At 44.6% G+C, this 15,940-nt stretch overlaps 1 protein-coding gene across 1 annotated transcript; it reads left to right on the top strand.

The window, feature by feature from the left end:
• Nucleotides 1-7,346: 7,346 nt before the first annotated feature.
• On the top strand, nucleotides 7,347-15,565 carry E5 (empty spiracles homeobox protein E5). Its single transcript, XM_017171027.2, has 4 exons — nucleotides 7,347-7,792; nucleotides 8,120-9,075; nucleotides 14,191-14,348; nucleotides 15,019-15,565. Exons 2-4 carry the CDS (start codon nucleotides 8,202-8,204, stop codon nucleotides 15,523-15,525), a joined length of 1,539 nt encoding a protein of 512 aa, XP_017026516.1. The 5' UTR covers nucleotides 7,347-7,792; nucleotides 8,120-8,201; the 3' UTR covers nucleotides 15,526-15,565.
• Nucleotides 15,566-15,940: the final 375 nt, after the last annotated feature.

Raw genomic sequence — 15,940 nt, 5'->3', positions numbered from 1 at the left:
TGTCTTCGGAGTGGACTCTGACACGGTCAGGAAGTTGATTGAAAGCTGGGTTTGACTTTGAACTATTTTGTATGCATTGGGAAATACAAACAACATTTTAAAATATTCGCAGGCCTTTAGAGATTCTTTGAAACTTTAATATTTATTTATTTCGGTGCATTTAAAAGAACTCTTGTTTAATCAATTATAATTATCATGAGAGCTAGAGCTCTCTCTCTCTCTCATCTTATAGAGTTAGCAACACACCCACCGAAACCCTCATCATTTCAGAACCACACCACTTCAGCTGGACTGCTTGAACTTCCCCCAAAAAAAGCACAAACCCCACCACAAAATCTCAACCACTTGCTCGCATTTTGTGGCGGTGTGTGCCGGTGTGTGCCGGTGTGTGTGTTAAGCCCCAACTAATGAGCGACAAGCCCCGAAAACTGTCAAGAAACACCCACCAATCTGCGCAACCCCTGCCCCACAATCAGACCCAGGGAACAAGCCCCGACACGAAACAAATTAAGCAAAACATTCTGTAAATGTCGAAGACACGAAACACGAATTAATTGTGCGCGCACACAGCCCCCAATATAACATAAATCCGTAGCTGTATCTGTATTCAGTGTTCGAGTTTTTTTTGGGGAGATACATGTGCGTAAATAAATCATGGGAAAGCAGAAGTGCGATGGCGCCAAAGAGCTTAACAGCTTCGGAGCGGCCAAGAAGATACAGATACCACAGATTGACTAACCAGCAATCAGGGAACGACTCTGACACTTTCTTTTGGGGGAAAAGCGGGACCGTTACAACACGGTTTTCTGTGTCGGTAATCGCTGCGAGATCAGCGTGGATCAGTGGATCAGTGGATCGCTAGATCGGTGGATCGGTGAATCGGCGATCGGTGGATCGATGTTCGGTGATCAGCATGGCGCCATCACGGGCCGGGATGTTGGGATGCTGGGATTATGATGCCGGCAGCCTCACGATGTCGTGCCTCCAATGCTGGATGTTGCTTCTTTTTTGTTGTCCGCTGGCTGCTGCATTCGTGAGCCATTCCGAGTGCAACTAATTGCCGCACGTTCGCACCCAATTAGCCGGGAACGGGTTAAATCTGCCGGCTAAGTGCAGCTATCAACACTTTCCTAGTATATAATACACTCGCATGCAGATGCCGATGCAGATTCGTTTTCGGATTCACAGATTTAGGGGTATCACTGGAAAAAAAATAGTCTGAACACATTCTGAAAAAGTGGAAAAATATATGGGTAACATGGGTATATAAATAAAGCAAGTTGCTATTCAAAATGTAATGTTTTTTCCCTTATTTAAGTTACTTTTTCTTTCTTATTTTTCGAATTATAAATACAAATTTAATAAAACTGTTTGTCTTGCATAGAGTTTTCCTTGAGTGCAGCCGTGTGCTCCCCGAATTATGATTTACATGGCATTTCTTTTTTAGGATTGAACTTCAAGCGTCAAAATATTGAACTGCCAGGCTGCTGCTATTTGGAGGAGTTGCGACCCTAAGTGGGGGGTGTTGACAAATGTCTTTTGTGCGGTGAAGACCCTTGCATTGCCCTGCTCCTGGTTGCCTTGACACCGAGTATCCCTTCTTGAGCCTTGAGCCACCAGCTGCTTGTAATTTTCACGCAACATTTTCCACTCTTTCTAGGAAGGCGTTTCCCGAAAAACTGGCGGAGGGAGCGCGGGAGTAGACAAGCAAGGCCAGGGGGAAATATAGGGGAGCGCCATTTGTATCTATCAGCGCCGTCAGAGTGCAATTGCAATTATGACTTGTGCATTTGCCGGCGATGATGAGTGAATATATTAATGAGCAGCGATTTGTCTAAAGGATGAATGGGGAAATGGAATCGGGAATCGGCTGATCGGGGTATTCGAGGGATACATTTTCCCCCGGCCAACATGTGCTGGCCATTTGTCTAATGGCGATTCTCAAGTGCCCGAGTGCCTAATGTGGAAAATCTGTTTATCATTTCATTAATTACACAAAAATATTCCCTCAATCAAAATCAATAATATTTATGACGCCTCCCAAAATAGCTCACGGACTTCGGAACCAAAAATAAATTATTAAGTGCTTTCAGCTCGTTTGCTATTTTTAAATCTTTATGAATGAAAATAAAATCAAATAAATGTATTTTCATAACTTATTTAACTATATACAAGGCATGCAGATTTATTAACCATAAAAAAACCAACTAAAATCAGCTTTCCTAAATAAACTTCATGAATTTTTGGCTTACTTTTTTATTTTTAAGCTTTAGTTTTCCCACTTATCATATAAAATTATGGATTCATATTTACATTTTAATACCCATTTGAGTGAAGCACTCGTTTCCGACACTATAATTATTATTAATTATATTAATCAAAATACAAAATACAACAAAATAATTAGTTTAGAGCACTGGGAATAAGATCGTTACTCAAGTTACGAGTTCTTCAGATTATAGCCGATCCACAAAATGTTTTGGTGCAATCGCCCCCATTAAGTGCAACTAAATATTTTGGATTTGAGAAGCTCAGATCAAAGCAGAGGCAGAAGTTAGTCTAGGCCATGACCGAAGGATCGAAGGATCTCTGGGGGATCAGCTGCCGTTTTCCGGAGAACCGGGCGACAATAGAGCACCCATTATCAGCGCGTGTTTAGCCCGGCAAATCCTCGAACTTAACTCGGAATTTGTGCGCCTCAAGTCCGGGCTGGCTGGAAATCCAAAGATCAGCCGGGACTAGCGAGGATCTTCGCGCAAGGACCTCCTCGCGATTTAATCCAATTATCGATGCTGCTTAAAGCGGCAGCAGCATGCGACAAGGAACCAGGAACAAACAGGGCGCATACTTTCGACCTGACCAACACTAAGGGGCTGTGTCGCGGTCTCGGGGTAGGCGGAAGGGCGGATGGGATGGTGGCTCGGCGAATGTCGCCCAGAAACAGATTATCGGCATTACCGCAATTATCGAACTGTCGGGCAGGTCTTGGGCGTATTTTCAATGCGGTTTTCCGGGCGGCCAGCGTGTCTAATTGAAGCCCCGATCCGCCAATCTGCCCATCTTACCTGCACCATATCGTAGCTATCCCCGATCCCCGATCTGCCATTCGCATTTGCATAATGAGGCCATAAAATATTTCGCTTGCATCCCACGAACACCGCAAATTTGCGATAATTTGCGGCAGTTGTCGCGCCTCGATCGCCATATCCAAATCTCCACGACTCCATATATAATTAATGCCACACCCACTTGGGCTACACTCGAGAAAAAAATGGAAAATAATTTGACTTCTTTAATTCCCATAACCAATAAATTGGCTTTAAAAACTTATCATATACTGCTTCCTAAAGCCAACAACTAGAACTCCTAAGGCATCAACAAAATTTATTAAAAAAACAAATAACGCGTTTTCTTACTGTGTAAGTCAGAGACTTGCCACACCTGACATCTCATAAAAAACTCATTAAATAATGGCCCTCGTTTGCGAGCTGATCGAAATTTTAATTAATCAGCAGAGCTCGGCGGCACTCTCTCTCCCTCGCTTCCTCGTCGCCGTCGTCCCTCTCCCACTTTCTGGGAACGAATTACCTGGCTTCTGTTACCTGATCATCCCGTCACCCGCCCACAATTTGAGCGACTCAGCGCTTACTCTCCCAAGTCAGCACAGTTTGGATGAGAAGGCATCGATAATTGGATTAAATGCGCCGATCCGCAGGGCAAGATCCTTGGCTAGATCCAGGGGCCAGAATCCGCGGATTTAAACGCGCAGCTTTCGGTCGGGCTTAAGTTCAGGGAGGATTTATCCTCCAACGAGGATGTTCTAATCGCAACTGATCTGAGATCTGCGACTAAGCATTGCAAATAGTTGCAAAATATTTATTGGCATTTAATTAAGTCTCACGATTAGGCCAAAACGGCAGTTAAACACTGGATAAGTGTTTCATTTAATATAAAACGTATTTCAGAAATTCGAAAGTAGTATTTAATCTTTAAAAGACTTCGGCAAATATCAAAATATTGTTCCCTGTGCACCAAATCCGCGCTATTAAAATTCAATTTAAACTTCCGTTTCGGCCAGACAAACACGAAAGTGTCACGACCGAGCGGGCGGTGTGGAACCGGAAACCCTTTCGATTGCGAGTGGAAATTTTTAATTAAATCAGTGCCGAAAATGCTCAATTATTAAAACAAATAAAGCCAATTAGCTGTGTCAACACGAAGCGATGGTAGCAACGGAGATGGCGGTGGTCTGTCGTCTGGTGTCTGGTCTCTGGAATGGCGGAATGGCCAACCCTTGTGGCAATTATGCCTTCGCCAAACATCCATCTCCATCCATCCCCGCATCTGGCCATCGCAGCATCCACACAGACGCGAAGTTGTTTTAATTGACACTGAAAAGCCGTCGCCATCATCGCGCATCAGTCTCTACTTCAGCTCCGGCCTCGGTTCCCTGGGCCTCCGTTTGTGAGTCTAATAAAAGACGCTAACGAGACGAACGCTCACAGATACAGTACCTGCGTATCTCGCAAATACTTTTGCGGATTAGATTGCGACACAGCCGCATTAAGCCAAAACTCTGAGGCGGCCCCATCAATATTTATACCCTTAATTGTTGAAGATAAAAGATGAAATGTTTCGGTTTTCTTTATATAATAAATCTATGATATATCTTTTTTATATTTTTGTTCGAACAAATCAGAATTTTTACTTATTTCTCTCTTCATTTTGTAGGGGGAAAGTATCTAAGTATCTTCGTATCTTTGTATCTACATTCGATAGGGTATTAGATACAGATTCCCTCTCCGTGTGAGAGCGATATCAGCACTCACTCCTCTTCTCCCACTTCCCTCTTTGACGGTCCACCCGCCACCCGGAGAGTATCTCTGGCAAAGCCGTGCAAAGTACTCCTGATAATGAGCTCCATCTCGTTGGCAATTATTAAATGAATTGGATTTATTCGCTGCTGCAGCACCCCTCCTCCTGCTCCATCCCACTGCTTGGCCTCCTGGCCGTCCTACCGCTCACTCCAATGGTGCAACCCCCTTGTTAGCAGCTGTCACGTATCTTTGTCTCGCTCGCCGCCACGCAGATACGGCCAACAGCCAATCACCGACAGCTGCTGGGCCTGTTTATCTCGCTCGCCGGCACCGCTGTGGAACAAGGAGTGGAAACTCGACTTGTGGATCGCATTTCCCATGTGCGCATGAGACAGTAACAACAACAACACTGGCACTTCCACTGGAAGAAGAGGGCATTTTGGACGCCTTTAATTAGTTTGCTTTTAAATGCAAAATAGTACTTCTGCTTAGCGGAAAAATATTTAATAATATATTAAGTGGTTACTTTGGGACAATTTTAGATTACTTAATCAAATTCTAAAAAAATCATTCAGTTATCAGACCTTAACTAAAAACTAAAACTTTAAATAAGCGTACTGCCAATTTAAATAAATTATTAGTGACCATTCTTTAACTGTATGTATTTATATATTTTTCCTCAAAAAGTTTATTGTTGACTGGATACCGTTCACGTCAGGTTCTTCCTAGCCTCATAATATTTGGATTACGGGAAAATCATGGACCATGTGGTTGATCTTAACCGTAATTATTTTATACCATTAAACTTTGCCCAAAATCGTATGTTATATCAAAAAATATTTGTTTGGCTCACAATATTAAACGCCTTTAACTTCTACGGACTGATGCAAGGCAAAAGTATACTGTCCCTTATCTCAGCTTGGACCCACCTTCTGGCCGTATATCAAGTGCGGTAAATGCCAAAAAATCCGCCCCGAAAGCCATTGATTGGCGATCGATAACCTTTCGCGTGATGGAGCGGCCATAAAGCGCTCTCCCAGAGCTCATTGTCTGACTAATTAAATGATTTATCCCGAAACGTGAGACCTGCGTCTGTGTCTGTGCCTGCCTGCCTGCCGATGGAAGGGAAAATACAGAAAATACAGAAATAAAAGAGCAAAAACCAATTACAATTACCGCACCCAGAGGTGCCACACGGATACAGATACAGATACAGATACAAGCTGCATCTGAGGCAGCAACTGTGCTCCTCCATCGAATCGACGGGGAAGCCTTATCTAGATGCATACAAATCCAGCCAAGCGCACGTCAATTTATTCCAGCCAGCCAGCCAGCCAGCCCAGCTCCTTTCGGCCAACATCCATTCATGGCCAGCAGAGGAGGCAAGAGTGCATCTGTGTGTATATTTACCTATGTTGGCGCTGCATGTTTTATACCTCCTCCTGCATCTTTAACGAGGTGTTTATTTTCACAACTCACAGCCGGCGGATGAGGATGAGTGCTGAAACTGAAGCCCGAGCTGACCAGATACATATGTATCCGTGAGTGCGCCAGAGTGGCTGCATCTGTATCTGTGCCTGGGCTTGGTGTCGGTGTCGGTGTCGGTGGCATGGAGCAGAAGGTGTAGAAACCAAGTTACCGCCCATTTTCGTGTTCAAATGCCCTCTCGACCAACATCATGCAGATGCCAATTCGAGCCAATTCCAAATGGTGAAGTATCCAAAAGGGGCAAGAGATTGGAACTGGAAGGGGAATGTATCTGAGGGATTACTGCAAGTGGGTGAGTGGCAAGGGGGCAGCATGAGAAGTGCTTGGCTCTGACGACGGGGCGTCTAAGCTATACGAATATGAGCAATGACGTTGATGCCAATGCACAGTGGGTTGGAACTGCACAGCACCTAAAAGGAAAACTAAAACAACCTCTACCACGTGTAAGAGATTATAAAGGAAAAATATTCACACGACTTTTGAATCAAGCTTAGCGTTGGCAATATAATTGTCGGTTTTCAATGGTTTTAATTTGAGGACCCACCCTGTACGAAAATAAAATGTTACTTTAAAAATAAGTTACTACTGATATTTCAGAACTTATATTAAATTTCTCCCGGAAATCCACGTTTTCACCCACTGTTACCGCTCCTCTCTGAAGCCCCTGGCCAACCCGCTTGGCACTAAAACCACAAACGCTTTAATGATGCTGTTTTGTTTAGCGCAAATTGTTTGTTTCGCTGTCATAAACTGGTGCGAAAAATGGCCAAGAGAGCGGGAGAGAGCGCTAACCCACTCATACACTCGTATGCGCCAAACGAGAGAGGAGGTGGCTCCACTTGGTGGAGCTGAGCAGGTTTTTGAGCATGACGGGGAGCTATTTCTGCGCTGCTTTGGCGCAGGCGCACTGCCAGCCGCGTGCAAGCGGGACGGCCACTGTGCTGTGGGCTCCACTGGAAGCGGAAGAAGAAGCAGCACTGCCCCACTAACCTTCCGTGAGTTCCGAACGCGCCACTCGAGCCATAACGCTCAGCGTGAGAGCCACGCAGTGATTCGCCGACGCCCCCACAAAAAAGAGAGGGCACCGCATGACAGAGAGGGAGACACGGCAGAGTGGAGCCAACAATTAGACGCCTTTAGACGCTCCATAATGCTAATGGCGTTGACAGTGCTCATCATCAGGGCAGCGCGGCAACCGCAGACGCAGACACAGCAGACGCTTTGTTACCGTTACAGTCAATCGCCGCCGTCAATCGTTTATCGAAGCGGTACGGTCACGTCACGCTTGGATCGCCGCGCCGTCGCCACAGCCGCTCCATTTTATCAATGTCAAGCTACCGACGGATGCCGACCGCTGGAGCATTACATTGCGGATGCCGATACCGCCGATACCGATGCCAATGCCACTGGCCATCTAGTGATCCAGTTTATCTAGTGACCCAGTCGTCCGCGGAAAGTGCGTGTGTGTTTATCAGCGAGTGACTACTGTACGCGAGCAAATTTTCAAATCCCCTGCTTACAAAATTTAATATCAATCTATACAGCCCAGTTTTCCTTTATCGATTTCGCTTTATTAGAATTTGTTGGTAAATCATTTGTTCCTCAACATTAATAACTTTGAGTTTCCAAAAATTAATCTCAATGTCCAAAAGTAGTTTGGTTTGATTTATTTCTTTAACACTCATCCAATCAATCTTCCTTCTCATTTAATTTCTTGAACTACAAATCCTTAAAAGCTCGTTCGATTTTTTATTGGAATCCAGGACTGTATAGACAATGAATTCCATTTACTTACAACCCAATTCGACTTGCAGAGACTTCCACTTGGAATAGTTCGGGTTCTGAGAAGTTGGACTGTAGCTTATTTATTTTTTAATCAATTAAACCGTCAAACAAATGGTCACCTGCGGCCGTCAAACGTTCAACATGCTGCCCATGGCGCCGACGAGTCCTTTTGTCAGCAGCAGCTCCTCCGTAGCCACCGCTGCTGCTGCCGCCTCCACATCCGTGCCCGTGTCCAGTGCCACCACCTCCGTGAGCAGCAAGCCCAAGCTGGCCTTCAGCATCGATTCGATCGTGGGAGCGGACTCCGTTAGGACTCCGGCCGCTCCGCTAAGGGTCAGCGTGATATCCTCGCCGGCGGAGCGCAGCGAGAGCCCGTCGTCGCCTAGGAACACAGGCACGCGGTCACCGCGCGGATTCATCTACTGTCGGCGCAGGGATTCCCTGGATAGATCGCGCAGTCCGCCCAGGTCGCCGGCCAGCCGATCGCCAACGCCAGGACCCACGCCACCGAGTGCCGGAGCAAAGGCCACCCCGCAATCGGCTGTAGATCCTCCGCCAGGAACCCTCATCCGTCCCATGCCTCTGCCGGCGCCAAATCTAGCTTTAATCCAGAATCGCACCTCGCCAACCGCGATGGCAGTGCGAGTGGCGGCCGGACCGCCGCATCCACCACCACCCCCCTTCCTCGCCGCCCAGTTTCAAATGGCCGCTGCCCTGGCTCATCACCACCAGCAGCAACAACAACAGCAGCAGCAACAGCACCCCCATCCCCCAGTGCCAACTGGACCGCCACACGGTCCGCCCCCACATCTGCCTCCTGGCCAGATACCCATTGGTATCTTTCCGGGTGGGCCCCATCCCGTCCATCCGCCGCCACACGGTCATCATCCCTTCGCGACGGCTCCACACCTAATCCGCGACAGCTATCCACTGTATCCGTGGCTCCTCAGTCGGCACGGACGGATTTTTCCACGATTCCCGGGCAGTAAGTACATCCTAGAAGCTCATTTTCTAAACAGGGAATGGAATATATAAAAATAAAAAACTTTAAACAATTCCTTTAAGCGAAAAAAATTACAGTTTTTATTTAAGATTTTAAATCCTTAAATACCGTCATTCCCCAGTGGTTCAACTTGATTACAGAACTCGATTTCAATAGCTACAACTATTAATGATTCTCTTAATTATAGGTCTTCTCAGCCAATACCAGAAGTGAGAAATTGTAAACATATGCATATTAGGTACATTTAGCAATTAAAATCAATTGATTGAAGCACTAGTGAGCTTATCGGGGGAACTCAACAATTACATATAATTGATTTATTATTTAGAATGAATATCAAAAAGTAAAATTGCAGTTGTAAAAGGCAGTAAATTAATTCATGGCAACTTGAGTTAATGAAGTGTAATAAGAACCTAAGTTATTGCCGGACCTTCTCTTATTAACCTGCGAATTAAAGGTAATTCACATATATAAGAATATTGCACTTCTGAAATCCATAATTAATAAGACCAATAATTTAACTAATTTAATTTGTTCATTAAACTTTATTGAGTCTGCTAGAAAGACAACAAAATGCTTATTAAAATATTAGCATTATAATAAGATTTCATACATTTTTGAATAGGTTTAATGAGCTTAATGTTGACGTAAAACCAGAAATATAAATACCAGTTTTTGGTAAGCACTTTTCGCTCAGGCAAACTGGAATTCTTCTAGTCATTATGGCCATTTCAAATGGCCGCTGAAAGCAGCAGAGAAACCACACCTAAACCTCATATTCGAACCCCTTCTGCCCGGTCCGATCCGATCCGATTCTCCCGCCGCCATTATAATAGAGAACCTCAATCAAGCAATTATTCAGTTATCGCTGCTGTTGCCGCTCTTGTATATAATTAAAGTGAAATAAGCAAATGGCAAACATTTATTACAAGTTAATTAGACGTGTATCGGCCTCATCATCATCAGCAGAGAGGACAGACCCGGCGACAGTCGCTCGGGAGAAAGGCAGTCCCAGCTAAGCCGAACCAAACCCATTTTGATAACTATTTCCAAACAAATTACATTTTAATTAAATTGTTTAAACAACATTACACACATCGTTAGGTCAAGCAGCGTACCTAAATGGCCAGCCAAGTGTGTGAGTGTGTGCGAGTGTGCGAGTGTGCGTTGCGGAGTCGGAGTCGGAATCACCATTAATGGCCAACAGACGGCGCCAGTTGCCGGGCCCATGCGGCGTATGTGTAACGGATACACTGCAACACTTGAAAAAAGTACACTGTTGGAGGAAACATGTGCAGTGTCCAATGTATATTTTCAAAACTTTATATAAACCAAATATTTATGAGAGAAATGTCAGGGAATTGGTTTTATATCTTAATAAGTAACTAGGAATCTGCAGTAGTCTTTTGTTTAAAAACCCAAAATAAAATAATACCAATGCAGTTTCTTGTTGATTTTCTTTCTCTGTACACACTAAAGAGTGCAACGAGTGAAATGTTAATGCGTTTTTAATTGAGGTTTTGGGGCAACCAAGCAAAGAACCCAAGAACGAAGTAAAAAAAAACGCAGAGATAGAAAATGAAGAGAAACCGCAAAGCGCATCTCAAAAACAATGTCATTTATTACTCTTTAGCCACATTTTTATTTTTTTTCATTCGCTGCTCTCATAATTACCATTTGAATTTTCATGCCATGTTAACATATTTCCCGGACTCTGCCATGTTTTTTCGTGTATTTTATTCGTGCCGAGTTTTTTGGGCTGGTAAATGTAAATAATTTTCGGCACACTCACACACTCCGCCGCCTTTCACCTGCTGAAGTGTACATATCCCCGTTACGCCTTAATTATGTTGTGTGCTGTTCCATTATTTCTCCCTTTTTCCCCATTTCCCGCGCGGCTTCTGCGTTTTCTCCCAATTTCTGCCCGTAATTTTCGCTTGATTTATGAACGTAAAATGTCAATGTTTCGCTTAACGATTTCATTAATTGTAAATGTCTTCGTCTTCTTCGTTTGTCTTGTAACCGGAGTGTGAGTAATGCCAGGTTACTTGCTGACTTGGGCTTGGGGATCGGAATCCGGAGATAGTGGGTCCGATGATGAAGCGTCAGTAGCTCAATTCAGGCTGCACGTGTTGCTTTTATTTCTGGGCGTTACCCTTCTAATGAAGTTAAAAAAAAAGGGTTAGAGGTACACCCATTGTAATCTTATTTGTGAAAAACCAATACACGTATTCCTTTGACTATATTTAATGGCTGCTTGTTAATAGATCCAACTTGTTGAAAGAGAGAGTATAGTCAATAATTTGGATAACTGAAACGTGTGGGCACGTGAAATAATTTCGCAGTCTATTATACTGTTTTTTTGCTATAAAACCATTGGTATTTATTCAGTAAAAACTCTGCTTTCAATTAAAAAAACTAATTCACTTCAACACCCTTTAGATACAGAATCATCTTCTTTGCAAAACCCACAAAGAAACCCTATTCACATATCCCAACGGCAAATGGCGATACCCCTCTGTTCGATCGCCTGTCATAGCGCTTGATTTCAATTATCGATTTAGGGCCAATGTCCTCGCGGAATGCAATAAATTAATAAAAAAAAAAAATCATGAGAGCATAAAAATTAAGCCCTAACTCCATAAAAAAGCAAACAGAACACAATTGCACACAGCGTTAACGTTAGCGTAAGTGATAAATAATAAGGCGAACAAAAAGGACAGTCGACAGTCAGTCGAACAAGCGAAAACGAAACGAATGCTATCGCATTGATCCATCAGGGGCTAAAAAATACAAAAATAAGTACATATATAAAAATGACAGCTGACAAGGGTGTGAGCAGGAGTAGTGAGCCAGCAACAAACACGGCCGGCAGCCAAGAGCGGACACATCAATTAATTGTCAATTGCGCGTATTTTCGCACGGCGGTTTCTTTTGTGTCCGCACCTAAAAAAAAATACACACACTTCATTGAGAGATGCTGCAGGAGCTAGAGGAAAAAATAATTAAGTGGCCATTGTGAGAGCGGCGGCATTATCAATTATGGAGTTACACGACGAGAAAATCTTAATGCTGCTGTATATCCTGGATAGTTCAACAGTGGAAAGATATTTCTACACTGCCTTTCGGTTTGGGAAGATACGGAAAAGCTCATGGAACTTAATATCAAATCTTGATAGTTACAGCAGGAAAAATTCCAACTTTTCCTTCTAGAGTACTTTTAAGATCGGTACAAGATTTTCAGTCGTGTACGGAAGCCGCCGATATAGTGACACTTCTAAGGCGCTGGGCAGTCGTGTATCTTGTAGCAACATTGTTAACTGTCAAATGTAACAAATGTCAAGCGATTCGTAAAAAAAGAAACAGAAACTAGATCACTCTTCGGGCTGCAGGGGCTCGCTTCCTCCGGCAATCGTTTGTCAAGTTCATAGCAAAAACCAGGCACGCACGTCAGAGCCAGCCGCAGCATCCAGCACTCAGGCAGTCGCATCTGCCAGCTACTCAGGCCCATCGGGCCATCAATGGCTCGAGGCTGCATTTATGAAGTGTCGAACTGACAAGTTCTGGTGTCCCTCCGGCTGCGTCCTTTGTTCTGCGCTAACAAGATACAATGCACGAGTTTTAAGATACAAGATACATTCTGGGGTTACATCTAATAGCTTCGCGCCCTGTCCCTTCTGTTTATTAGCTGTTTATTTTCCCAGTGGCTTAGACACTGTTTTGTGTGCTGTGCCGACTCGGGACTTCCTGCCTCCAAAATCGGTTCGATTCGATCCTGCTACGTCAATATTTATTTAGTAATTGGCACACCTTGTAGCTCAGGGCCTGTTGGCTAAATGATATCACAACAAGTCTAGTTAGGCGAAGAATGGTTAGCTGGGGATCAGATCTGGGACTCGGATTATAGGTGTTTAGAAAAACAAAACTTCCAGGGTAACAAGCTCACCCATTGACGATCCTTACTGAGATTAGTGGTGAGATTTTAAAATGGCAGTTGCTCATGAATACAGATTGTTTTGCTTTTGACACAAAGTCATATCGTATACAAGGAAATCATAAATTTTTAAGATAACAAAGTTTTGTTTACCTTTTATCTTAGGTGGATACATTGATCCTGTACAAATAAGGCTGCTTTATTAAAATGTTTATTTATGCCCACATATTTTATAAATTATTTCAATTTATAAAGTGTAGTAAATCCAGCATTAATTCAATACACTAACCAAAAATACTAAATCATAACTCTTGCCTTTATATTTCTCATGAAGCAATGAAGCCTATAATTCTCTAAAAATCACAGGAGGTTCTTCTGCTGTTCCTCCAGAAATCTCGGCTGCATCGCGCACGGTAGCTTCTGCTTCATATCAATATTCAAATTGTGGCTCAATTGAAAATTTGTTAACTCGCAACGCTGAGGCCGCCTTTTGGAGTTGGCTAAGAGCGAGTTGAGGTAACCGGGGGGAGCTGGCTCCCCAGAAATCGTGATAAACGTCAAAATATCACGTTGTGCTGCTGGAATGGAGCGAAGAACAATGGCCAGCTCCTGCTGCTCCTCCCAAAGAGGCGTCGTTGGCGGCTTTTAGGCGCGCTAAAGTGTTCGGCTTGGCGTCCAGGGAAAAAAGGAAGGCCAGCCAAGCTGAGTCAAGAGCCGAGCTGTGCTCCAAGCTGGCCAATTGTTTTGGCCTTATCAGCGATTCCGATTCCGGGACATGGTCCGGACACAGCGCCGACAGCGGCACGAACCAGAAGCCTTTTGTGCTCGCTCCGGTGGCCCATGTCTGGAAATTTGTTTATTGTTTTGTAATGAGCGTGTTGTGCAACATGTGGAGGTGAGGTGGGCTGGGGCAAGGTGGGCCAAGTGTGCCGAGCGGCATCCTTTGGCCAGCGGCATTCGCGGAATTCCAAATCAGCAATTTGAGACGCAGCGTCATCTAATTGGCAGTGGGAAAGGGTTCCGGGACCCTGGCTCTAAAACTCAGAAGAACACTAGAATTGGATGCCCAACATAAATAACACTTTAAGATATTTTATATATATTAAATTACAACAAATTGATAAATAAGTCCATTGGTCATTGCCCCATTCGATCTCTTTCAGATTTCCTGTTCCAACCATTCCGCAAACCAAAACGCGTTCGCACCGCCTTCTCGCCAACGCAGCTGCTCAAGCTGGAGCATGCCTTCGAGGGCAACCACTACGTGGTGGGAGCTGAGCGCAAGCAGTTGGCCCAAGGACTCAGCCTGACCGAGACGCAGGTGAGTTGCGGGAGAGGTTATACAAAAGTATTTAAAGTTTCCAGTCTTAGATTTTTTTAAAAGTAGGTATTTTTTATTAATATTGAAATATGGGGGAAAACAAAAAATAAAAATAAAATTGTAAATATAATTTAATTTAAAAATTTAAGCTCCTCCTCATAGTGGCCACTGGCCCAGGCCCTTGCTCTCTTAATGCGCATCAAATTCAATAAGCAACCCCCTGGCCACCGCCCGTTCAAACCCTTTGCCTGGCCTGGGGGTTAGGGTTAAGTGATTGCATGTCGTCTGGTCGTTAGCCCAAGAAGTGCCGGAGTTACTGAGTTATTAGAGCTGCGAGGGGCGGCACTGGAGGTTAAGGGATGGGAACGAGAATGGCACTTGACTTCGGCGCACCCCAGTGGCATAGCTGGGAGACAGGCCGTAAATAGAATTAAAAGACTCGTTAAACTTATTTACGACCTGCCGAAAAAAGGAAAACAAAGACCAGGCGGAAGGGTTAGAGGCCAGGGACTACCCCAAGCTCGGCTGTGCTTTGATTGTGCACCAAGGGAAATATATTGAAACTAAATGGGGGCTATTATCGAAAAAGCCTCATATGAAGGCTAGCTTTGAAGTCAAATATACAACTTTTTAAATACTTTTATTTGTATCTTTAAAATCATTTTGGCAGGTCAAGGTGTGGTTTCAGAACCGCCGAACCAAGCACAAGCGTATGCAGCAGGAGGGCGATGGCAGCGACACCAAGAGCAACAAGGGCAGCTCCTCGGGCGGCGGAGGCGCAGGCGATGGCGAGGATGACGGCAAGCACGATGGCTCCGGGTCCCAGCACAGCTACGAGGACGCCGAAGATCCAGAGGAGGATGACGAGATCGAGGAGGACGACGACGAAGACGAGGTGATCGACATGGACGACTATGGAAGTGAGATGGATGCGGAGGAGCATCAGCGACTGCGAGAGCAGTTTCAGCAGCAGCTGGCGCAGCACCAGCAGCAGTTCCTCCAGCATGGCGGCGGCGATGCCTCCTCTGCCGCCCTCAGTCCACAGCAGCAGCATCAGTTGCTTCAGCAGCACCAGCAGCAGCAGCAACACTTTCTGCAACAGCAGCAGCAAATCTACCTAAGGGAGCGGGAAAGGGATCGGGACCGCGACAGGGAACGGGAGCGGGAAAAGCACTAACTGACTTCGTTTGCCAAGCATCCAACGCCGCCGCTATTTTGTGTTCCTTGAAAATCTTGTAAATTATTTGTCAGCTGTATAGATTAATTTAATTTGTTTACAACCTTAAGCATAAATAATAAAAAATGATTACAAATGAAATAAGGTATCTAGTTCCTGGGGACGGGGACCTGAGGTGCTCTGAGGTGCTAGCGTGCTGGATATAGCCCATATATCCACACATATGACATCTATTTATCGGGAGTCCCTGGCATTGCATGATAAACTCATTACATGTCCACAATAAATATCGATCAGCCGTCAAGCCTTCATCGGCAATCACTCCTTGGCGGCGCAGAAGGGTTCCAAAATTATTCTGCTAACAAGGCTTTTCCCTTATTGAGTTGTTGATGGAAACCCACAGCTCCTTCCACCC

The sequence above is a fragment of the Drosophila kikkawai genome, chromosome 3R, assembly GCF_030179895.1.
Source record: "Drosophila kikkawai strain 14028-0561.14 chromosome 3R, DkikHiC1v2, whole genome shotgun sequence".
Classification (NCBI taxonomy): Eukaryota; Metazoa; Arthropoda; class Insecta; order Diptera; family Drosophilidae; genus Drosophila; species Drosophila kikkawai.
Note: the sequence above shows the minus strand (reverse complement) of the source record. Positions and strands in the feature narration are given on the sequence as shown.

Coding starts and splice junctions, on each gene's coding strand:
- E5 (XM_017171027.2), top strand. CDS start 8,202: ATGGTCACCTGCGGCCGTCAAACGTTCAACATGCTGCCCATGGCGCCG. Junction 9,076..14,190: donor TTTTCCACGATTCCCGGGCA/GTAAGTACATCC, acceptor GATCTCTTTCAG/ATTTCCTGTTCCAACCATTC. Junction 14,349..15,018: donor TCAGCCTGACCGAGACGCAG/GTGAGTTGCGGG, acceptor TCATTTTGGCAG/GTCAAGGTGTGGTTTCAGAA.